At 55.7% G+C, this 21826-nt stretch overlaps 2 protein-coding genes across 7 annotated transcripts; both read left to right on the forward strand.

Annotated features, from left to right (window-relative positions):
• Window positions 1-999: 999 nt before the first annotated feature.
• On the forward strand, window positions 1000-13367 carry EFS (embryonal Fyn-associated substrate). Of its 3 annotated transcripts, XM_081830731.1 has the most exons (8): window positions 1000-2405; window positions 5881-6159; window positions 6424-6564; window positions 6667-7389; window positions 7769-7858; window positions 9030-9300; window positions 11118-11202; window positions 11295-13367. In XM_081830731.1, the coding sequence occupies exons 1-8, from the start codon at window positions 2388-2390 to the stop codon at window positions 11338-11340; spliced, it is 1653 nt and encodes a 550-aa protein (XP_081686857.1). In that variant the 5' UTR covers window positions 1000-2387; the 3' UTR covers window positions 11341-13367. The 3 variants fall into 3 exon arrangements, with proteins under 3 accessions (XP_081686857.1, XP_081686858.1, XP_081686856.1); XM_081830732.1 differs by having other exon boundaries at window positions 1001-2405; window positions 11118-13367; XM_081830730.1 differs by lacking the exons at window positions 11118-11202; window positions 11295-13367 and having other exon boundaries at window positions 1001-2405; window positions 9030-10265.
• A 162-nt stretch (window positions 13368-13529) lies between these two features.
• SLC22A17 (solute carrier family 22 member 17) lies at window positions 13530-20042 on the forward strand. Of its 4 annotated transcripts, none has more exons than XM_031021019.2 (10): window positions 13530-13781; window positions 13971-14474; window positions 14566-14669; window positions 17018-17172; window positions 17727-17892; window positions 18094-18239; window positions 18403-18508; window positions 18668-18939; window positions 19184-19295; window positions 19413-20042. In XM_031021019.2, the coding sequence occupies exons 2-10, from the start codon at window positions 14067-14069 to the stop codon at window positions 19699-19701; spliced, it is 1758 nt and encodes a 585-aa protein (XP_030876879.1). In that variant the 5' UTR covers window positions 13530-13781; window positions 13971-14066; the 3' UTR covers window positions 19702-20042. The 4 variants fall into 4 exon arrangements, with proteins under 4 accessions (XP_030876879.1, XP_030876880.1, XP_081686854.1 ...); XM_031021020.2 differs by having other exon boundaries at window positions 13974-14474; XM_006749788.3 differs by having other exon boundaries at window positions 13532-13781; window positions 18668-18885.
• The last annotated feature ends 1784 nt before the right edge of the window (window positions 20043-21826 follow it).

Genomic DNA, 21826 nt, shown 5'->3' on the forward strand with positions numbered 1-21826 from the left:
GTGAGCCAAGCCCAGAACCAATACTGTACTGTCCATCCCCACACTCACCCCAGAATCTCTTCCTAACCCATCCCGTAGGTCCCACTTCTCCCCTCTGCACAGAATTCTTCACAGGTGCCCAGGTGACAGGGAGGAGGAGCCAGCCCCCTCCCCTGCTAGAAAATGCCTGGATGTGTGGGCCTGTGCACTGTGAGGAGAGAAGGAGGGGAGCACCTGTTCAAGGCCTCAGGTTCACAAAGGGCCTTCAATTAGACTTCTGATGTTATCTCCAAGTGAGGTTATACATAGAGTCATTGTCTGTTTTATGGGTTTGAAGTGTTAATTTGTTCAACGTGAACACTGAAAATCTACTACAAATTTTCAATCCTGTGTGGCATCTCACTTTTTCAACACCAGGAACCTCAAAAATGGAAGGGAGGCTCCCTTCCAGCCTAAGAGGCCTTGAGGTGTGCCCCAAAAGGAAGAAGCAGGAGATGCGGGTAGCTGGAGGGAAACAGCACACACTAAGGAGAGGTGTGGGAACCCAAGAACCCTGTCCTTTCAGCTGATCGCAGCTCCTCTGAAAGAGGTCTGCCCTTTTGTGCCGGCAGTTCCCGCTCCTGCTCCCCGAGGCCGCAGAGTGAGCCAGAGTGAGGGCGGGGGGACAGGCCCAGACTGGCAGAGGAGTGTAAGAGGCGGCACCACCCGCCCGCCCGCAGCTCTGGGACCGGGCTCAGACCCCCACTCGTCTCCCCCCCCCCCCCCAAGGAACGGCCAGCCAACCCTGTCACCGCTGCGGAGGCAACGCCAAGGGAGAGGAGACGCCCGGCTGAGGACCCCAGAAAGGAAGGAGCACGCTCCCTCCCACGGGAAAGACATGTGGGGCTCATGAAAGGGACGCGGAGAGGGGCGCGGGGCTGGCGGGGCTGGCGGGGCAGAGCGGGGGCGTGGCGGGGTGAGGGAAGCTCCCCGGAGGGAGCGCACCAGACCACCGGAGGTCCGCCGCGAAGTCCGGAGCGAGAAGCGCCGGGGAGCGGGCCCGGGAGGGGGCGTGCAGTTTGGCCCGAGGGTCCCGAGCTGAAACTCAACACCCGCCTTTGGAGGGACCGTCCTCCTTCCTCCTCCGCCCCTTCCCTTCCCCTCCCTTTTCCCCTCCCTCCTTTCTTTTAATCCCCAGGACTGAGCCCCGCGCCGGAGCGGAGAGGGCCCGAGGGGAGGAGAAAGGAACTGCCCCGAGAGGGAGCCGGGAGCCCGGGAAGGGGAGGGAAGGGGAGCCGCGCGCGCGGGGGCTGAGCCCGAAGGCCACGCGCGACCCCTCGGAGCCTTCGCAGCCCCCTCAGTGTCCCCCCCCCCCGACCCTCCTCCAGGCGAGTCCACGGGACCCTGGCCCCTGCTCCTCCTTCGCCTTCTCTTTGCTGCTTCTTTTGCTTTGTGGCCTTTCTCTCCGTCCCGAGAGACACCCGGGAGCTGCCCCGAGCTCCGGGGCGCGCCAAGGGGCCCTGCCGAGGGTGCGCGTGAGCGGGCCGCGGGGTGGCGGCGCGCAGGGGGGCCCCGCGGAGGCGTGGGGAAGGCCGTCCCGCCCCTTCGGGCCGAGCCCGCGTGCGGGGAGCGAGGTTCCGTCGCGGCGCCCCACGAGCCCCGGGCGTGCTGAGGGCGAGTGTGCGTGAGTGTGAGCCCGCCTCGCCGCCGGGCGTGCGAGTGTCTGGGCCGAGCGCTGCCACTCGGGCGACGCAGCCCAACCGCCACGCTCTCGGAGGCCTCCGGCGCCAGCCTGGCCTCCTTTCGCCAACTTGGGCGAGTTTGAAGAGGGGCGAACGTCTCAGTGCTCGCTCGCCCCACCCCCTCGCAGCTGGGCCGCCGCAGGGCCCCGGGCCGCCCCGACCACAGCCCTGGGAGCACCGCTCTCCGCCGCGGCCCCCGGCTGGGGAGGGTTGGCCCCTGAACTCGCCCGTCCAGCCCAACCGCCCCGGCGGCTTCTCCCAGCCCTCGGGGCCGTCCTGAGCGGCTGGCGAGGCGTCGAGCGCGGCCCCAGCTCCCGCCTCCTCGCCTACCCCGGCCCTGGGAGGGAGCTTTCGGCCCATGCGGACCCGGGGTCCCCCCGCGGCCTAGGCCAGGCAGCTCCAGGGGCCCGGCCAACCCCGTGGCCCCCGGGACGGCACGGAGCGCACGCCCTTGGATGAGGTCCCGCAGCGACGCCCCGGCCCGGCCCGCCCCGCTCCTCCTCCTGCCCAGCCAAGCTGCCTCCCATTTGGGGAGTTTTGTGGGTTTTCTTTCTCCTCCTCCAACCTCCGCGGAGGCCACGACACAGGCGCCGCAGTCGGGGGCCGCCTCCATGGTGCGGGGCGACCGCTGCTGAAGTCAGCGAAAGCGAGCCTGGCCTGGAGCGGGCCGCGCGGGAGGCCAAGGCCATGGCCATAGCCACGTCGGTGAGTCCACCAGGGAGAGGAGGCCGCGGGCCATAGGCCTCCACGGTCTGCCCTGCACTCCTGTCACTTTTATTTCTGCCTTCTCTTTGTCTTTCTCCCTGGGCCCTTTCTTCTCCGAGAGGCTGTGTCCTCCACCCCCCACCCCCACTTTTGTTTCCCTCTCTCCCTCTCACTCCCCTTCCCTAACTGCTTCTGGGTCTAGGTTCCCCCTCTCCCCTCCTCCTCCCCATTTTCCTCTTTTTCTTTCTAGAGGCTGCCCCTGGATGGAGGGGAGGGGGCAAGCCTAGCCCGAGTCCTATCTGCTGTTTTAGGGGCGGGAACAGATGGCCACCGGTGGTTGGCAGGGGCTTGTGATTGGGAGGCAAGTAAAAGGTTGGGGGCGGGGGGGGGGGCGCTGAAAGAACGGAGGTGGCTCCAGGAAAATGGGAGAGGTCGAAGAAGCCCTTCTCTGGAGGAAGGATGGAGAAAAGGGGGGGAAATAGAGCAAAAGAGGGAGATCAGGAGGGGAGAGAGAGAAAATAGAGGGAGGAGGAGAGGTGATGTCAGCCAGCCTCTGGCCACTTTCTGGGGACTGGGGACAAAGGGAGGAGACAGCTGGCATGATGGGACGGTGGGAGGAGGCCTCCCAGAGAGCCTCCCAGAGGTGCCCACTGCCACCCCCCAGTTAAGGCAGCCACTCCCTCGCAAGTCAGCCGGGCCCCTGAGGAGCGGGTAGGGCAGAGGTGGCCACACCCATCATCAATCAGTCTATCAGTAGCTCTGGCCTGGGTTTCTGAAGTCGTGAGGCCCAGAGGTTTGGCCCCATTGGACAGAATTCAAACCTTAACACAAGGAGGAGCTCTCCACAGCCCCACCTCTGCTTTCTGCCCAGCACGTCTTATGGTGTGAATCCAAACAATTCTGTCCCCTTTCCACCCTTCCCTAGACCCTGTGATTCCCGGGGAAAGCAAGGCTGCTGCTTGCTTTCTGACCCCCTCCAAATGGGTACTCTGGGCAGGAGGACTGTGAGGCTGGAAAGGCGAGAAGCATGGCTCCTGACATCCTCCCATACCCCTCAAGGATGAGTTCAGTTTTCACTCCTCAGACCAAACTCCTTTTAGCTCCTCAATCTGTATGATGGTGAGAAGACCTTAACTCAGAGCCTGGAGAGGGGGAGGTCCTGAAAACAGTAGCTCAGGGCTAGCTGGTCAGCTGGTCTGCTTTGCAGTCCCAGGAGGTAGATTTTTCTTTTTACCTAGAGGTGGGGAGTGGCATTTACGCTAATCAAACTCACAGGGTCCTAATAACAGCTGATAGTTTTTGAGCATATACTGGCCCTGGGCTGGTCCTAAGCTTTATCTTGGTTTGTCCTGGTTGTTTGATGCATTATCTCCTCCAGTCCTCGCCACAACCCTGTGAGGATAGTGCTGTTATTATCCGGAAATGGATATTTGGATATGGACATGGAATTCTACAAAGGAGGAAACCGAAGGCTTGGGAAGTTCAAACAACCTGCCCAAAGTCACCCAGTTAGAAAGGGACAGAGCCAGGACTCAACCCGGGGTCTGTCTGCCTCAGAACTGTGCTCTTCACCCCCTGCCTAATCCAAAACACTAATTTCTAATTTACAATTAGAAAGAAGAGTGCTGAGCTAACCAGGAATTTGTGCCATCTGGTTAGCATGTTTTCTTTCTGTGGGATAATATCCTTTAGAAGCCAAAATATAATCAGAAAATGGTTTGATCTGGAACCAGGCAAGAGGAAAAGTCAGTTTGTTGTTAAAATCACCCAGCCATGAGGGCTGGACCACCTCTCCATGCAGGGAAATGCCAGTCAAGAGAAACATGCACTCCTGCTGGCTGAGCAGGGCCTCCTTCTGTCCAGGGTCTGGGGGCCAAATGCACCCCTGCCAGAGATCTTTAGCTTGAGACGTTTTACTGAATTAGGCCACATGGATTCCCTACTCCGGTGATGCCTAACTACCCGCTCTCCGCCACCGCTGCTTGGGGTCCTGCCTGCAGGCATGGTCACTTCGCAAGCATAACCCAACCAAAATATATTTCGATACTGTGAGTGGTGTAAGCTTGATTCTACCGAAGGACAACACGAGACCGGAGCCCTGTGAGGGGTGAATAGCAAAGGAAAGTCGGGTATAATGAAGACTTCGTATGTGCTTGAGTCATGTTTGAGTCATGGACTCTACTTAACCAAGAGGTTAAGTTACTAATAGAAGAAGAAAAAAGTAGAACCTCATGTTTGTGATCGTGGAGAAACAGTAGGGGGTGATTGAGAGTGCTGGCTCTGGAGTCAAACAGCCTGGGGTTCAAGTCACCTCCACCAGCGGCACCAGCCCTCTGTTGTGGGCAGAGTCCTACCCTATCTGTCCCAGCCTCCTTTCCAAATGGGGATAATGATGGCTCCTTCCTCATAAGGATGTTTTGAGATTAAATGAGATGAGATGATTAGTGTGAAGACTTGCACCATGTCTGGATCCATAATTTGCACTTAGTATCTGTGACTTACCACCTGAGCAGGTGGCTCTCAAAGCAACAAAGCTTAGATGTCCCTGCCAGACAGGCCTGGAAACAGGCTGATAAATGTTTGCTCTTGGTTGGTCTGCCAGGCCCTCCTCCACACACACGCACACACACACACACACACAGTAGAGTGTATACTCTTTCTCCTCTCCAGGGTAACGTCGGCTTCCTCTGATAGAACCTTATTTGCTGAGACTGAGAACAAAACAGTTGCTTCAGTTTCTGTTTTCTTCCTTTTTATGCCCGGGCACTGTCTGGGCTGGGTTTTTCCCAGTCTCTCTCAGACTGATGGGTCTCTGCTGCCACTCAATCTAATTCTGCTTGTGGGGGATGCTGAGTGGGAAACAGGGATGGTGAAGGAGATTCTCTGGCAGACCTTAGCAGGGCTTTCTCATGTACACAGAGCTTTGGAGGAAATTCATTCAACACATGTTCATTGAGACCTGATTCCAGGTGAAGCCCTTTCACAGGGGCCAGGAATATAGCAGTCCCTGTTTTCCCAGAGCTTACAGGGTAAGGGAAGAGATAGATAATAAGAAACGAAATTGGCAAATAGTATGAAGTATGATGAAGGAAACAATGGTGGAGACAGACACAGAGTGGGGTAGGGAGAAGAGTGAAGAAAAGACCTCTTTGAGAAGGAGAGACTTAAGCAGAAGTGAAGGATGCAAAAGGGCCAGTCAGGTGATGAGTCAGGGCAAGAGCATTCTGGGTTAAGGAAACCACAAGTACAAAGGCCCTGAAGCGGGAAAGAATTTCTCTAGTTCAAGGAATAGAAGGGAAGAGGAAGAGTACAGGGATGAAGCTGGAGACAAGGCAGGACCCAGTCAAGAAGAGCTGAGTCAGTTCAGATTTGTAGCTTGAGGGAAATGGGGAGCTCTCTGATATTTCTGAGCAAGGGACCTGATGACCTGATATGTGTGTGAGACCCCTCTCCCCACTCCCGCCTCACCCACCAGGCCCAGCTGGCCCGGGCACTCTACGACAACACCGCTGAGTCCCCCCAGGAGCTGTCCTTCCGCCGAGGGGACGTTCTACGGGTACTGCAGAGGGAGGGCGCCGGTGGGCTGGATGGCTGGTGCCTCTGCTCTCTACATGGCCAGCAGGGCATTGTGCCCGCCAACAGAGTGAAGCTCCTTCCTGCTGGCCCAGCACCCCAGCCCAGCGTCACCCAGGTGCCCCCAGCCCAGCCTGGCTCACCACATCCAGCCCCAGAGCACAGCAATGAGGACCAGGAGGTGAGAGCTGGAGCCCTCCCCACCCCAAGCCGGAAGAGCCCCATTCCACTCTGCTGGTACCTGCAGCAAGGTGGGGCAGGGCGATCCCTGAGACAGTCGCTCTTCACGGACCCGGTGCTGGGTGAAACCTGTCTGCCACCCTTCCTGGGCTCTTATCCCATTGGCATGGGGGGGAGTTGGAAGGGGTGTTAGCTTCTCTATGGCATATATTAGCTGCTTCTCTTGTCCCCACTCCTGACCCACCCATCTGTCTTGACCCCCCAGGTATATGTGGTGCCACCCCCAGCTCGGCCCTGTCCTACCTTAGGACCTCCGGCTGGACCCTGCCCGCCCTCCCCTGATCCCATCTACAAGGTCCCCAGAGGGAGTGGGGCCCAGCTGGCTGCCCCTGGAGACACCGTGGAGGTGAGGGCTAGACATCCATGTGTATGTTGGGCAGGGAACAGAGGGCTCTCAGTGGGCGTCCACCGCGGAGTCAGGATACCGATGGCTCTGCTCCCTCTCCAGGTCTACGACGTGCCCCCCACTGCCGTCCGAGTTCCCTCCAGTGGACCCTATGACTCCCCTGCCTCCTGCACCCGCCCTCTGGCCCGGGTTGCCCCACAACCCCCTGGAGAGGATGAAGCTCCCTATGATGTGCCTTTGACCCCAAAGCTACCGTCAGACCTGGAACCGGATCTCGAGTGGGAGGGAGGCCGGGAACCCGAGCCCCCCCTCTATGCTGCCCCCTCCAACTTGAAACGGGCCTCAGCCCTGCTCAATCTATACGAAGCACCGGAGGAACTGCTAGCAGATGGGGAAGGTGGAGGCACCGATGAGGGCATTTACGATGTGCCCCTGCTGGGGCCAGAGGCACCCCCTTCTCCAGAGCCCCCAGGAGCCTCAGCCTCCAATGACCTGGACACCTTGGCCCTGCTTCTGGCCAGAAGCCCCCCACTCCCACACAGGCCCCGCTTGCCCTCAGCCGAGAGCCTGTCCCGCCGCCCTCTGCCTGCTCTGCCTGTCCCTGAGGCCCCCAGCCCTTCCCCTGCTCCCTCTCCTGCTCCAGGCCGGAAAGGCAGCATCCAGGATCGACCTCTACCCCCACCCCCACCCCGCCTGCCTGGCTATGGGGGCCCCAAGGTTGAGGGGGACCCAGAGGGTGAGGAGGTAGAGGACGATCCAACAGGACACCACAATGAGTATGAGGGCATCCCGATGGCTGAGGAGTACGATTATGTCCACCTGAAGGTGAGCTCCCCTCCCACCAGAAATGCCCCCCAAGATAACCAGAGGGAGGAGTGAGGAGGCCTGGGGCCAGAGGGACCCTCCCTCTCTTCCCTCCTCCCTTCCTCCACTGGCCCTGCACCCTATGGCCTGGGACCCCAGTACTTGGTCCCACCACTTGTACTGGTGCCACACTCTTAAACCCAGCCTGGGGTCCCCAAGCCATCTGACCTGCCACCAGAACTCTCCCAGACTTGGAGTCAAGGGCCTGCAACCTCTGATGGCTGTAGAGACCTGGGGAAGAAAGGGGGAGGGGGCAGGGGCAGGAACACAGCAGCAGAGGGGTGGGGGACACCTGCCCTGCTCCTCCACCCCTGCTCTGAGACCCTGGTCCCTCCCACAGGGCATGGATAAAGCTCAGGGATCTAGGTCCCTGGATAAAGCCTTCCCAGGGGATCCTGAACTGCCGGAGAGGGGGTCACCGGAGCAGCAGGTAACCCTGTGGGGACGGTGCTAGAGAAGGGGGACAGGAAGGAGGAACAGGAACTTGGAGGAAGCAGCAAGGGAGAGAGATTAGGGTGGGGTAAGAACTCAGGGAGCCAGAGCTGGGGTAGAGAGAAGCGAGAATTCAGCAGGAAGGACTGGAACCTGGAAAAGGATATCAGGAATTCAGAAAGAGGGGAAAGAATGTGTTGGAGAGGAATCAGTAAACCAAGCAGCCAAGGAAGCAGAGAGAATTTTGGGCTGGGCCAGGTGACTTCTGAAGCTCCTTCCAACTGTGAATTCCTGGGTTCCTAAGAGACGGGGCTTCTAATCCCAGCTCCACCAGTAAGAAGCCAGGGGCCCTGAAGTCACCAGTTAATCTCTCTGGGCCTCAGGAAAGTGAGGTGGTCTCCCTAACTGTCTAGAATGGTCCTAAGCATAGCTACCATTTATCAGGCAGATGCCAAGTGCGGACCCTGTGCTAAGCACATCGCACAGGTCAGCACTAATCACAGCCACAGTCAGTACTGGTACAGTGCTCACCGTGTGCAACGTTCTGTTCTAAGCCCTCTCTGCGTGCTGCGGCATTCACCGCCCCGCAGCCTTGGGAGGCAGGCGCTAGAACGGCACTATCCAATATGGTGGCCACTACCCACATGCGGCTACTGCGCACTTGAAATGTAGCTAGTCTGAACTGAAAGGCACTGTAAGTATAAAACAAACGCACACCAGGTTTTGCACTTAGAATGAAAAGAAACGTCAGTCATTTTTATATTGATTACATGTTGAAATTACAACAATTTTTATATCTGGAGTTAGGAAAAAAAATCTTTCTTTTTACTTTTCTCAACATGGCTACTCGAAAAATTTTGATTACACACGTGGTTCACATTATGTTGATACTGGACAGCATAAAATGGGCCAGATGCCCCATTTTCGAGATAAGGAACCAAGTTCAGAGACTAGTTTGAATCCAGATTGATCTGACATCAGCTCCTCCGGGCACTTTCCTGGCCCTGGCTATGAGAATTTCAATGTTCTGGTGGGCAGGGGGAGGAGCTTGGGTAAAAAGGAGGGAATGAAGGGAAGGAATGAGGAACCGAGGAAGGGAAGGAGGGAGGAAAGCCCTGCCGGAGTAGCACCACCGGAGCGTGCCCGCCAACCACTCCTCTTGCCGCCAGGAGGCCCCATCCCCAGGGGAGCCGCTGGATCTGCCCACCGGAGACCTACAGCTCCTGCACTTCTACGCAGGCCAGTGCCAGAGCCACTACTCAGCACTGCAGGCGGCCGTGGCGGCCCTCATGTCCAGCACCCAGGCCAAGCAGCCCCCACGCCTCTTCGTGCCCCATGGCAAGCGGGTGGTGGTGGCCGCTCACCGCCTGGTGTTTGTTGGGGACACTCTGGGTCGGCTGGCGGCGTCCGCCCCTCTGCGAGCGCGGGTCGGGGCTGCAGGTACAGCGCTGGGCCAGGCACTGCGGGCCACGGTGCTGGCTGTCAAGGGGGCTGCCCTGGGCTACCCGTCCCACCCTGCGGCCCGAGAGATGGCGCAGCGCGTGGCGGAGTTGGCAGGGCAGGCCTTGCAGTTCACCTCTCTGCTCTCCAGCCTGGCTCCCTGAGGGCCCCCTCGGGGCCCTGCTCCACCCCTCTCCTGCCTGCCGAAGCTCCCTTTTGGGCCTTGGGCGGCCAGAGGGCTCCATTTTAGGGACCAGGAGAGGTGGGGGCGTCTTTCCCCTTCCAGTCATCTCAGTCTCTCACAGAGATGTCCCTCCCCCTCCCGCAGCTTTTTGTACGAGCCATTTTGTATAAATTATTTATATTTAATATTATTCCCTGTTTTGTCAGGGGCAGGTGCCAGGCCCTTTGGGGCAGGGAGGAACTGGACTCTTTTCTCTCAGCCTAGGGTGGAGGTTCTTGGTCACTGCACTGCCCCCCACCTCTGGAAATGGCCCCACAGAGAAGCAGGTGGCTGAAGCCTGGGGCCACCCAGAGCCCCTTTCTTGTCCTGGTTCTTGGCTCTAGAACATCAGCACCTCACTGTTGGTCGAGAGTGAGGGCAGGACATTGACCGCCCAAAATGTGGAGGTCTGGGAGAGGCCCGACGGCTCCTCCCCACGGGAGGCAGGACAGAGCTGGGCCTCAGTAAGCCCTGCTGTCTGGTTCTCTGCCTCTGCTTCTTGGGTCCTTGGGGGAGGAGCTAGGCCTGGTGGCCCTTGGCCAAACCGACAGGACACACACTGTGGGCAGGATGTCCTTAGGTTTGGGGGGAGATTTTGCTGTTATTTTCAGTAACTATTCATTCGGCGGGTTTCAGCTCCCATGATGTGCCAAGCACAGTTCTGAAGGTACACTGTGGGATGGGATGGACATAATTGCGTCAGTTAAAATAAGTAAATAAAAAAAAAAATACCTGCCACAGATTCAACAGTTGCTGGTAATGGAAATAAACAGGGTGATGTGAGGGACTAACTGGATGAGGGAAAGGCCATTGAAGGAGACTTTGGACAGGATGGTGGGGAGGTGATATCTAAGCTGAGGCCCCAGGGACGAGAGCACCAAGAAGAGTCTGAGAACTAGCATTCCCAGAAGGCAGACAGATTACTGACTGGGGTGGGGGCCTTTCCTTCAAGACTTCACTGTCACACAATGTCATTAGAGAGGTGCACATGTGGAGAGAGGTTGGCCTCACGTGAGCCTTGAAAGATGCCATGCTGAAGAGATCACCCCAGTGAAGGCCTATCCTCAGCTTGGCGCCACAGGACAGCTCTGGCCAACTGGACAGTGCTGCTGGCTGGCCTGGGTGCCCTCTCCCTTAGGTTAACGCAAGAAGGTCTGGCCCCTTCAGCCCCCCTTCCCAGGCCTCCTGCTGACCATCCTTCTAGACACCTTTTAGAGGAGCCAAGGAGCCAAGTGAATGCAATGTGCTGTTAGTCCACAGTCCTCAAGCACTGGTGAAATTGACAAGCCATGACTTAGATGGGAGATCACTCTAGCCACTTACCACAGGGAAGAAGTCCAAGCCACATATCCATTGCTTCCGTTGTACTTTCCCCAGATGACACCTTGGCACCGTGACTGGATTAGAGGCACCCCGAACTTCAGTCACAGTCTGAGTCTCTTGGCCCCCCTCTATGCCTTTGCCTTCTCCATTTTGGGTTCCTTCTTTCTCATTTCACTCTCCAAGAAAACTCATCCTCCAGACTCTGGGGTCACCCAAATTCACCCTTGTGTGTTGAAGACTTATAACAGGGCTATCCTCCATCATCTCCCAGAAAGAATGTCAAGAGATCAACCTGGAAATAGAGTCAGAGGTTTCAGTGCAAGTCCCAGATCTGCCATGCACCTATGTGTCTGCAGGTAAATCCCGTCAGTCCCTCTGAGTCCTGGCTTTACCTTTTTGTTTTGTTTTGTTTTATTTATTTATTTTTAAGACTTTATTCGGTTGACAGAGAGAGCGGCAGGCAGAGGCAGAGGGAGAAGCAGACTCCCTGCTGAGCAGGGAGCCGGATGCGGGACTCGATCCAGGGACTCCAGGATCATGACCTGAGCCAAAGGCAGTCGCTTAACCAACTGAGCCACCCAGGCGCACCCCCCCCCCGGCTTTACCGTTTAATAGGAGGATGATCATAATGGTCACACGGGGTTGTGAGGCCGTAACAAGATAATGCATGTGAATGGCCCAGTGCCACATAAAGTTAAGGGATTATATTACAATTTCAGGACAGACACAAGGACAATTGGATCCCCAAGCAATGTTGGCTGTGACCGCACCAAAGTAAATCCTAACGAGATACCGAAATGAGTCGGGGTAAAGGAACAGTGGGAAGCTGCTTAATGTATTAGAAGAGTTCCCATATTTGGAAAATTTCTGAACAGAGGAGACAAATTGGAAGTGTGTGGTTCAGTAGAGAGAAGAGGCAATGGACTTCCTGGTTGAGACTAACAGCACACTCCTTTCTAGCCCTTAACCTTAGACTGGAGAATACAGTATGTATTAGGTATTAAATATCTTAGAGAAGTGTGTTTCTAACTTGAGTGTACATATACCTGGGGATCTGGTTAAAAGGGAGATAATGATTCAAGGGCTTGGATTCTGCATTTCTAACAAGCTCCCGGATGACATGGGAGTACTGTTCTGTAAATCACACTTTGAGTAGCAAGTCTAGGGGTTAGGGTAGGCTTCTCTGAGGCAGATATGCTTCAGCTGATAGCTGAAGGATGAGAACTTGACTAGGAGAGGAGAAGCCCTCAGGCATAAAGACCAACTTGTGCAAGGGCCCTGTGGCATTGGAAAAACTGAAAGAAGGCCCGTACGATGAGTGCAGTCTGGGGAGAGAAGTGAGGTGAAGCACCAGGGAGCATGGGATCAAGCATGCAGGAGCATGTATGAGGCTTCTGGAATATTAGTATTTACCTTGTTGACGAGGAGGAGACATTGAAGGCTGTTAAGCAGGAAAGGGACACGAACAGATCTGCATTTTGAAAAAATCACTCCACCTGCACTAGAAATAAGGCTAGGGGAAGTGGGTGGAAACGATGTGGATGCAGAACACCAGTTAGGAGGCTTAAGCAGTCTGGGCAGCAGGTAGTTTGACTAACGGTGGTAGAGATGTAGAGAAACAGAGTAAGAACTACACAGGAAGTAAAATGGACAGCATTTTGTAAAGGATTTGACATGAGGGTAAGGAGGAGGCCTTGTAAGGGCTGTCACCTGAGCACCTGGCCACAGTTGAGTGCTGACGGTACCATTCACTGGGGGAAAGAAGCACTAGAGAACAATCACGTTACAGGGGGAAGGGCATGAGTTTGGTCTTGCACGTATTGAGTTTGAGGTCCCTGTGAGTCACACAAGGTTAAGAGGATGAATAAGTGGTGGCTTCATAGGTCTGGGGCTCAGAAGCGAGGTGGGAGCTGGAGATGTAGATCTGGAGATCAGGTTTGTATTGTTTATATCGGGGGTGAATGAGGCTGTGGACATGGGTGAGATTTCAAGGTGGGAAAGAACAGTGAAATGAGAGGTGGACCCAGGACCAAGCCTCAGGATCGCAGACACAATGATGGTGAAAAAGAGGAGGAGGAGCCTGCCATGGAGAAAAGAGGAGCAAGAGAAAGAAAACGAGGAGTGTATGAGACTTAGCAACCAAAAAAGGAAGTGTTTAGAGGAAGGGGTGGTCAACAGTGCCAAATGATGTTGAGAAATGACAAGACAGAGTGGTCTTGTAGAGGACCGCAACCAGGGCTGTTTACAGGGTCCAGCCCAGTCCTCCATGCACATACCCTGAACTGTAGTTGCCAGTATACACGGCTGTCTCCCAAGTAAGCTACTTCAAGGTGGTCTTGTCCATCCTGTCATCCCCCAAAGCCTAGCACAAGGCCAGGCAAATAACAGACGCTTAATAAATTTTACTGAGGAATCAGTGGATGGGTGGAAAGATGGCTGGACAGCTGGATGAATGAATGATGAGGAAGAATTGGAAGCAAAGAAGGACTTTCTGGCAACTGCCTGGGTAGCTACTATCCTTCAGCTTTCTTTCCTTTTTACCGCAATGGCCCGCAGACCCAGGGAACAGAGACAGAGCCCCTGGGCCCTGGCCCCCCTTCCTCCCTCTGACGAAGAGTCTGGACCGAAGGTTCTGCTGACGTGGGAAGGGGGAGGAGAGTCTGGAGGAAGGGGAGGGGAAATCAGCACAGAGATCGCAGAGACGAAGGAGGCGCCCGCGGCTGCAGAGCTGCAGAGCGGGGTCTCTCCGGGCTCTGTGTCCGGGCATCGGGCCCCCTACTAGGCCAGAGGACAGCGCATCCTTTCGGTGCAGGCCGGCAGGGCCCCTGCGGTCGGCAAGCTGGCTCCCCGGGTGGCCACCGGGACCCCCGAGCCCAATGGCGGGGGCGGCAGCAAAATCGACAGCACTGTAGAGATCACCCCCAGCCCCAACGGAGTAAGTGCCTGCGCCCTGGGGGCTACGCCATCATCCCCCCGCCCCCCCCCGCCGCCGCCGCCAAGCGCCGGGCATCTTCCTCCCGAGCACCCCCCCGCCCCTGACCGCCTTCCTCGCGCCCGCCCTCTTCCCTTGCTCTGCGGCTTTCTCTGCTTCTCCGCTTCACCCCTCTCCCCCCCACCCCCCCAGCAGGTCGGGACTCTCGGAGATGCGGTGCCCACGGAGCAGCTGCAGGGTGAGCGGGAGCGCGAGCGGGAGGGGGAGGGCGACGCGGGCGGCGACGGAATGGGCAGCAGCCTGTCGCTGGCCGTGCCCCCCGGCCCCCTCAGCTTTGAAGCGCTGCTCGCCCAGGTGGGGGCGCTGGGCGGCGGCCAGCAGCTGCAGCTCGGCCTCTGCTGCCTGCCCGTGCTCTTCGTGGCACTGGGCATGGCCTCAGACCCCATCTTCACCCTGGCGCCCCCACTGCATTGCCACTACGGGGGCTTTGCCCCCAATGCGTCTGGCTGGGAGCAGCCCCCCAACGCCAGCGGCGTCAGCGTCGCCAGCGCGGCCCTAGCAGCCAGCGCCGCCAGCCGCGTCGCCACCAGTACGGACCCGTCGTGCAGCGGCTTCGCCCCGCCGGACTTCAACCATTGTCTCAAGGACTGGGACTATAATGGGTTGCCGGTACTCACCACCAACGCCATCGGCCAGGTGAGGCGGCCTGCTAGGCCGCGGGTCTGGGGGCGGGCCCAGAGCGGGGAGCACGGGGCCTCACGCGGCTATATCCCTCTCACATTCCCAGTGGGATCTAGTGTGTGACCTGGGCTGGCAGGTGATCCTGGAGCAGATCCTCTTCATCCTGGGCTTTGCCTCTGGCTACCTGTTCCTGGGCTACCCCGCGGACAGGTGAGGGCTGCAGTGGGGACAGGGCAAGTAGAGAGGAGGGGATGCTAGGGTGGTTAGCACAGACAGGTGGCCTTTGCACAAGGTGGAAGAGGATTCACTGGACTCTGCGGTCTTCTGGACTTCTGTTCAATGATATGCAGCCCCAGCCCTGTCTCAACTTCACTCCCCACCAAGAAGTACTCCTTCCATATCTCTTCTGCACAAGGGAATAATATACCACCCATTCCCCCATCCCCATATCCATGAATCAAGGGCTCATCCTCAAAGACAATAGCCCCATCCCAACTGACCAAAAACCCTGCCTCCACAGATCAAAAGTCCTAGCTCCTCCTCTATTGTCCCTGTCACCACTAACCACCTCCCTCTCTATCTTCATAGATTAATAGACTCATCTCCAGTAATAGCCCCATCTACATGACAGGTTTCATCTCAATGGCCTTATTCCTACAGATCATTATGTTAATTCCTAAATATCAACAGCCACATTCTCACTGACCTGTGTAGTTCAACTCTACAAATGACTCCACCCTTATGGGTCAGCAGTCCAGCCCCCATGGATCAATAACCACAATAGCACCCCCCCCCCCGAGATTAATAGTCCCATCCTCATGGATCTTCAGTGCTCTTAGATCCTCTCAGATCAAAAGCCCAATTTGCATGAATCAATGGCCTCATCTCAAAGATCAACAGCTTACTCCCACCAACCAATAGCCCTTCCAAGGGATCAAAACTCCCAATTCCTCTGATTCTTGACACCATCCACTGACCAGGTGTTCCATCTCCACTGACCATCCTCATGGATTATTAGATTCATCTCCACCCATCTACAGTCCCATCCAAATGGATTCATAGCTCAACTCCCATGGATCAAACGCAATCCATCATTCAATAATCCCTAAAATCAATACCTATCTTCACTGCCCAATAGCCACACACCCATTAGGCAAATGTTCCTAAACCCACAGGTCAACAACCCATTCTCATGCATTAGTGGTCTCATTCCCACAGACCAGTAGCATCATTCTTATGGAATAATACCCTCATTCCTAAATACCAATAATTCAGTCTCCTAAATTCAGTAGCCTTGGCCTCATTAACCAATAAGTTCATCTCCATGGGAAAATGAAGCTTCACTCTCAGGGATCAGTCCCCCTTCCCAATGATCAGTGACCCCTATCTTCATCCCCATAGTTCAGTGGTTTTGTTTTGTTTTTGTTTTTTTAAGATTTTTATTTATTTGACAGAGAGAGACACAGTAAGAGAGGGAACACAAGCAGGGGGAATGGGAGAGGGAGAAGCAGGCTTCCTGCTGAGCAGGGAGCCTGATGTGGGGCTCGAACGCCAGGACCCTGGGATCATGACTTGAGCTGAAGGCAAACACTTAACAACTGAGCCACCCAGGCACCCCAGATCAGTGGTCTTATCCCCAAAGATCAATAGTCCAGCCTCCAAGGATCAGTAGCCCTGTCCTCATTGACTCATAGTCAGTGACCATCATTACTGACCAATAGTCTCAGCTTCCCTAATCTGTGAACCCCTGCTTACTGATTATCCCCACGAATCATACCCCCATAGATTCATTCCCCATCGACCAATAGCCCCATCCACCCAAGGACTAATGTCCCCATCTCATGAATCAATGGCCTCAATCCCAAAGATATTTGTCCAGTCTTCAAAGATTAATGATCATGCCCATTGATCAATAGTTTACCCCATGGATTAATAAATAGTTATATTCCCATGGATCACTGGATCTTCTGGCAAGTGACCTCATCCCCACTGACCATCTTTATGGATTAATTGACCCATGAACCAACTCATGGAACAATGGCCTCATCCCCCAAAATCAATGATTCAGTTCTCTAAGATCAATAGCTACATCTTCACAAATATTATCCTCATGCATAAGTCGCCAATGACCTTGCCTACACAGATCTATAGTTCCAACCCCATATATCAATGACTTCATCTCCTTTGACCAGTCTGAGCAAGGCAAACTCTATCCCCATTGGCTAATAGCTCTATTCCCAAGGATCAATTGTTCCATGTCCCTTAAGCAGTATCTAATCTCCTTTAATGGTAGGTTTCACTTCCATGCTCTCATCTCTGACGGACAGGCCCATCCACAAGTCAATCCCCTGCAGATCCATAGCTACGTCCCAGTGCCCAGAACCCAGACATTGCTTATCCATGGTCCCCATCCCTTCCCATCTTCTCTAGCCTCAGTCCAACTTTTTATCCCAGGGCCTCATCCTCACACTTCCAGCTTTGAAGCCGGCAGCCTGGGCCCACCCAGCAACTCTTCTTCCAGGGAGTCTGGGTGACCAGAGGCCCTCCTCCCTTTCCAGGTTCGGCCGTCGAGGGATTGTGCTGCTGACCTTGGGGCTGGTGGGCCCCTGTGGAGTGGGAGGGGCTGCTGCAGGCTCCTCCACAGGTGTCATGGCCCTCCGATTCCTCCTGGGCTTTCTACTTGCCGGAGTTGACCTTGGTGTCTACCTGATGCGTGAGTGGCAGCTTCCCAGATGTCCTTCCCTTGAGGCTCCTGCCTGCCTGTCTGCATCCCCAGGCTGTTCCAACTGCCCCTTAGGGTCCCCTCAGTCCCTTCTTAGCCCCAAATTTCAGCTGTCCAGGATCTCAGCTGTCTTTTTGCCCTAGCCTTTGAAGGATCCAGGGCCTTTGCTTCTCTCCACACCCCTCCTCCTTAGCACCCCCCCCACACACACAAATCTTGGTGCCTTATTTAAAAATGAAATCCTGATAGCTGTATGCCCTTGGATAAGGGTTGATATGAAGGTCAAATAAGAGGTCTGATGTGAAAGGGCCTGTAAAATAGGAATGAACACTCACCAGGGACTCTGGCCCTTGAGCCCTCCCAGGTTTGAGTAGGAGAGGAGAGAGGACTGAACAGTCTCTCCACTCTTTGCCACTCAGAGGTTAGTCTGTGGGAGGTGATGGCTGCGGCCTCCACTCGGGGTCTGACCTCATTCTCTGTCCTCCCTCCCTCTCTCCTCTCTCCCATTCCTCCTTCCTCCCTGGCGTCTCCTCCTGTATCTCTAGGCCTGGAGCTGTGCGACCCAACCCAGAGGCTTCGGGTGGCCCTGGCAGGGGAGTTGGTGGGGGTGGGGGGGCACTTCCTGTTCCTGGGCCTGGCCCTTGTCTCTAAGGACTGGCGATTTCTGCAGCGAATGATCACCGCTCCCTGCATCCTCTTCCTGTTTTATGGGTTAGTATCATCCTCCACCTGTTGTCTGGCCATCCCCACCTCTATCTCTAGCCTGGCTCTAGCCTGGAGACCCTTCCTCTTCTCCACTACCCCTTGTCCAGACCTGCCCCAGCCCCGGCCCCTCAGAGGTGGGAGTTTCCCACCCCTGGATCAGGAGATGGGAGACCTCAGAGTGCACCCCTACCCCCACCCCATCCCTAGCTGGCCTGGTCTGTTTCTGGAGTCTGCAAGGTGGCTAATAGTGAAGCGACAGATTGAGGAGGCCCAATCCGTGCTGAGGATCCTGGCTGAGCGGAACCGGCCCCATGGACAGATGCTGGGAGAAGAGGCGCAGGAGGCCCTGCAGGGTAAGAGACAGGGGTCCCTATAGGTGATACCTCACATGCACACGATAGTACCCTCTCCATGGTTATAGCTGTGCCACCTCCCAGGGTCCCCACCACCCACGTGGGAGGACCCTGGATTCTCAGCTGTTTCTTCTAACAGACAGCTCCTCTCTCTTTCCCAAAGACCTGGAGAACACCTGCCCTCTCCCTGCAACATCCTCCTTTTCCTTCGCTTCCCTCCTCAACTACCGCAACATCTGGAAAAATCTGCTTATCCTGGGCTTCACCAAGTGAGCCTGGGTATCTGAGCCAAGGGCCAGGCCAGTAGCTGGAATGGGGGCTGGCTGGGTGGGGAAGGCCTGAGGACCCCTGCAGAGGGCAGCCAGGGCAGTGGAAGGCTGTGCATGGGGATTCAGACACTGCTGTTTGCTTTACCCCCCTTCTCACAGCTTTATTGCCCACGCCATTCGCCACTGCTACCAGCCTGTGGGAGGAGGAGGGAGCCCATCGGACTTCTACCTGTGCTCCCTGCTAGCCAGCGGCACAGCAGCCCTGGCCTGTGTCTTCCTGGGGGTCACCGTGGACCGATTTGGCCGCCGGGGCATTCTGCTACTCTCGATGACCCTCACAGGCATTGCGTCCTTGGTCCTGCTGGGCCTGTGGGATTGTGAGCATCCTCCCTTCCCCACAGTGTGGGCTGAGCAAAGGAACCCCAGCAGAGGTGCCTCAGACAGGCTCAGCCACTGCTTCTGGCACAGGTCCCCCCAAGACCAGACCAGACCCTGCCCAGACCTTCCACAGTCCTCCCCGTGGCCACACAACCCTGTCTGTTCTCCCAATCAATTAGTGGATGCCCAGAGCCCACCCGGCTAGAGCCATGGGATCAGAGAGCCAAGGGGATGATGCCAGGGCCTAGGCCAAGCATGATCTCACCTCCATTCACATCCTGCCTCTTGGTACTCCAGATCTGAACGAGGCTGCCATCACCACCTTCTCGGTCCTTGGCCTCTTCTCCTCCCAAGCTGCTGGCATCCTCAGCACCCTCCTTGCTGCTGAAGTCATCCCTACCACTGTCCGGTGAGAGCAGTGCTGCTCCGGCTGAGGAAGGGCCTGAGGGAGGGAGGGAAGGCTTCTGGAGAAAGGTTGGGGTGAGGCCCACAGCTAGAGGCTGAGTGCCTCCTCCATCTCTACCAGGGGCCGAGGCCTGGGCCTGATCATGGCACTGGGGGCTCTTGGAGGGCTGAGTGGCCCAGCGCAGCGCCTCCACATGGGCCATGGAGCTTTCCTGCAGCATGTGGTACTGGCAGCCTGTGCCCTCCTCTGCATCCTCAGCATCATGCTTCTGCCGGAGACCAAGCGCAAGCTCCTGCCCGAGGTGCTCCGGGATGGGGAGCTGTGCCGCCGGCCCTCCCTGCTGCGGCAGCCACCCCCTAACCGCTGTGACCATGTCCCACTGCTCGCCACCCCCAACCCTGCCCTCTGAGTGGCCTCTGAGCACCCTGGCAGGAGGCTGGCTCGTACTGAAAGGTGGCGTAAGGCCCTGGCAAGCAGGTTGGGAGGACTGAGTGAGGAAGACAGGGCTGCCCAGAAGGCTCAGAGGCACCTCACGCCAGCCATCAAGGAGGGCTCAGAGGGCTGTCCCCACCCCCATCTCCTCCCTGCTGCTTTGTGTTCACTTCCTTGGCAAGAGTCAGGGGACAGGGAGTGAGCTCCACAGTGTAACCACTAGGTCTGGGCTCCATCCTGTGCCCAAAGACATCCTCCCAGACCTCATTCTTTCTTGCTCTATCATTCTGTTTCAATAAAGACATTTTGAATAAATGAGCATACCATAGCCTGGACTTCTCTCCCTTCTGTTGTCCTGTCTCTTGGGGGAAGCTTTCTTTGAGTGGAACCAAAATCAGTAACAATCTCCCTCCCCACCTTCCTGTGCCTTGCCTCTCTGTTAACTTACACACAGCCACCACCCTTTATGGATGGCTTGCTATGCTGCTAAGACTGGGCTAGGCACTTCACAAACTGCACTCAACCATTTAGTCCTTCCAACACCCCAAGGTCGGTGTTTGGATCAACTAGAAGTTTTTTTATTGTTGCAAGCAATAAAAACTGACCATAATGAACTTAAACAAAAAGGGGAATTTATTAGAGGGATGTGGTGGGGAGCTCACAGAACAGACAGAGAAGCAGAACTACTCATAAAAGGTCAGGAACCAGAGAGGCCCCCTCTCCAGGGAGTAGGAACCAGGGCCTCACCTGGATGAATGACCTCCCGTGGGATTCCATCTTTGGATCATCCCACTGATGATTCATTTCCAGACAGCAAATGACTGGCTAGCTTGAGTAACATGCCTGCATCCCTACCCATATTACTGACAACTGGGAAGATGGAAAGCCACAACTGAGTGCTGTTAGCAGAAGTAGGATTGGATGTTGTGCAGGTAACAATGGATGCCCACTATAGTAGTCTTCTTTTACAGGTAAGAAAACTGATACTCAGAGAGACTCAGTAACTTGGTCAAGGTTACAAAGCTAATGAGTGACAGAGCTAGGACACAGTTAGATCCTGAAGCTAGAGCTCTTCATTGATGCACACTGTGGCCACCTTCCCAACTCCTTCCAATCTTTAGGCACTACCCGTGGAAGCGAGGAGTGAGTTTCGGAGCACCCCAGGAGTTGGCCATAGGAGACTATTACTTTTCCCTCAGTGCCAGGGCCTGGCTGGCTCTCAGACTAGCCCTGGCCTGGCTTTACCACTTTGGGTGGATCTCTTTACCTCCAACTCCCTTCAAGGGTTGCTCTGAAACAAGATCATGTATTACAAATGCCTCTTAAATTACCCCACTAAGTGATCAGCTCCTTGAGGGCAGGAACTTTAAAACACCAAAGCCTGACACGATAGATGTTCAGAAAGCTATTAATGTGTTCATTCTTTCAGCAAATGTTTCCTGTGACCGGTACCATCCTGGATATTTAGGGCTTAGGCCATCCTTCAAGGACCTTACAAATCCATCTAATACTAGGAATATTAATGAGGAGGAAGAGAGGCCAGTGGTTTGGAGCACCAAACAGCTGCATCCTGAAGCAGGTGAGACTTCACTCAGAGAGGCAGGAAGTCCTCTGGCAAGGGCTTAGGAGAAAAGTACAGTGCTTTCAACCCAAAGGTTATAGGGAGAGCAAAGGCCTGAAGGTAGGAAAGGGTGAGGTGGTCCTGGAGAGGAGGATTCTTAGGGAAACTAGTCTTGAGGGCAGCCTCTTTCGGAGAAGGGAGGCCCGTTCTCCATAGGTTCCTGTAGCACCAGTGTCCTCTCTCCTTACCCTCTGCCGATCCATGTCTGAGGGCCAAAGCTCTATGCGCTAAGCCATGCTGCAGGACTCTCAATACTAACCATGGTCCTGGAGAACTCGTAAGAACCTTTCTCATTTAATCTTCACAGCCCTCTGAAGTGGGTATTATTTTTATCCTATTTAACTACTGAGACATGGAAATGAGAAGGATCTGCCATTAAATGGCCGAGCCAGGACTCAAACCCGGGCCTTCTGGTTGCACTTTCAACTCTACCAGTTCCTTCAGTTATGTGCTCTGTATCATACATTCTGTAAAACAAGGT

The sequence above is a fragment of the Leptonychotes weddellii genome, chromosome 9, assembly GCF_054177405.1.
Source record: "Leptonychotes weddellii isolate Sample4059 chromosome 9, ASM5417740v2, whole genome shotgun sequence".
In the NCBI taxonomy this organism is placed as follows: Eukaryota; Metazoa; Chordata; class Mammalia; order Carnivora; family Phocidae; genus Leptonychotes; species Leptonychotes weddellii.

Bases quoted from the DNA above. Each gene is read 5' to 3' on its own strand.
- SLC22A17 (XM_031021019.2), top strand. From the start codon at position 14,067: ATGGGCAGCAGCCTGTCGCTGGCCGTGCCCCCCGGCCCCCTCAGCTTT. The intron at 14,670-17,017 runs GTGAGGGCTGCA...CTCCCTTTCCAG, and splicing joins CTGGGCTACCCCGCGGACAG to GTTCGGCCGTCGAGGGATTG. The intron at 17,893-18,093 runs GTTAGTATCATC...CCCCATCCCTAG, and splicing joins ATCCTCTTCCTGTTTTATGG to CTGGCCTGGTCTGTTTCTGG.
- EFS (XM_081830730.1), top strand. The intron at 6,160-6,423 runs GTGAGAGCTGGA...TTGACCCCCCAG, and splicing joins ACAGCAATGAGGACCAGGAG to GTATATGTGGTGCCACCCCC. The intron at 7,859-9,029 runs GTAACCCTGTGG...TCTTGCCGCCAG, and splicing joins GGGGGTCACCGGAGCAGCAG to GAGGCCCCATCCCCAGGGGA.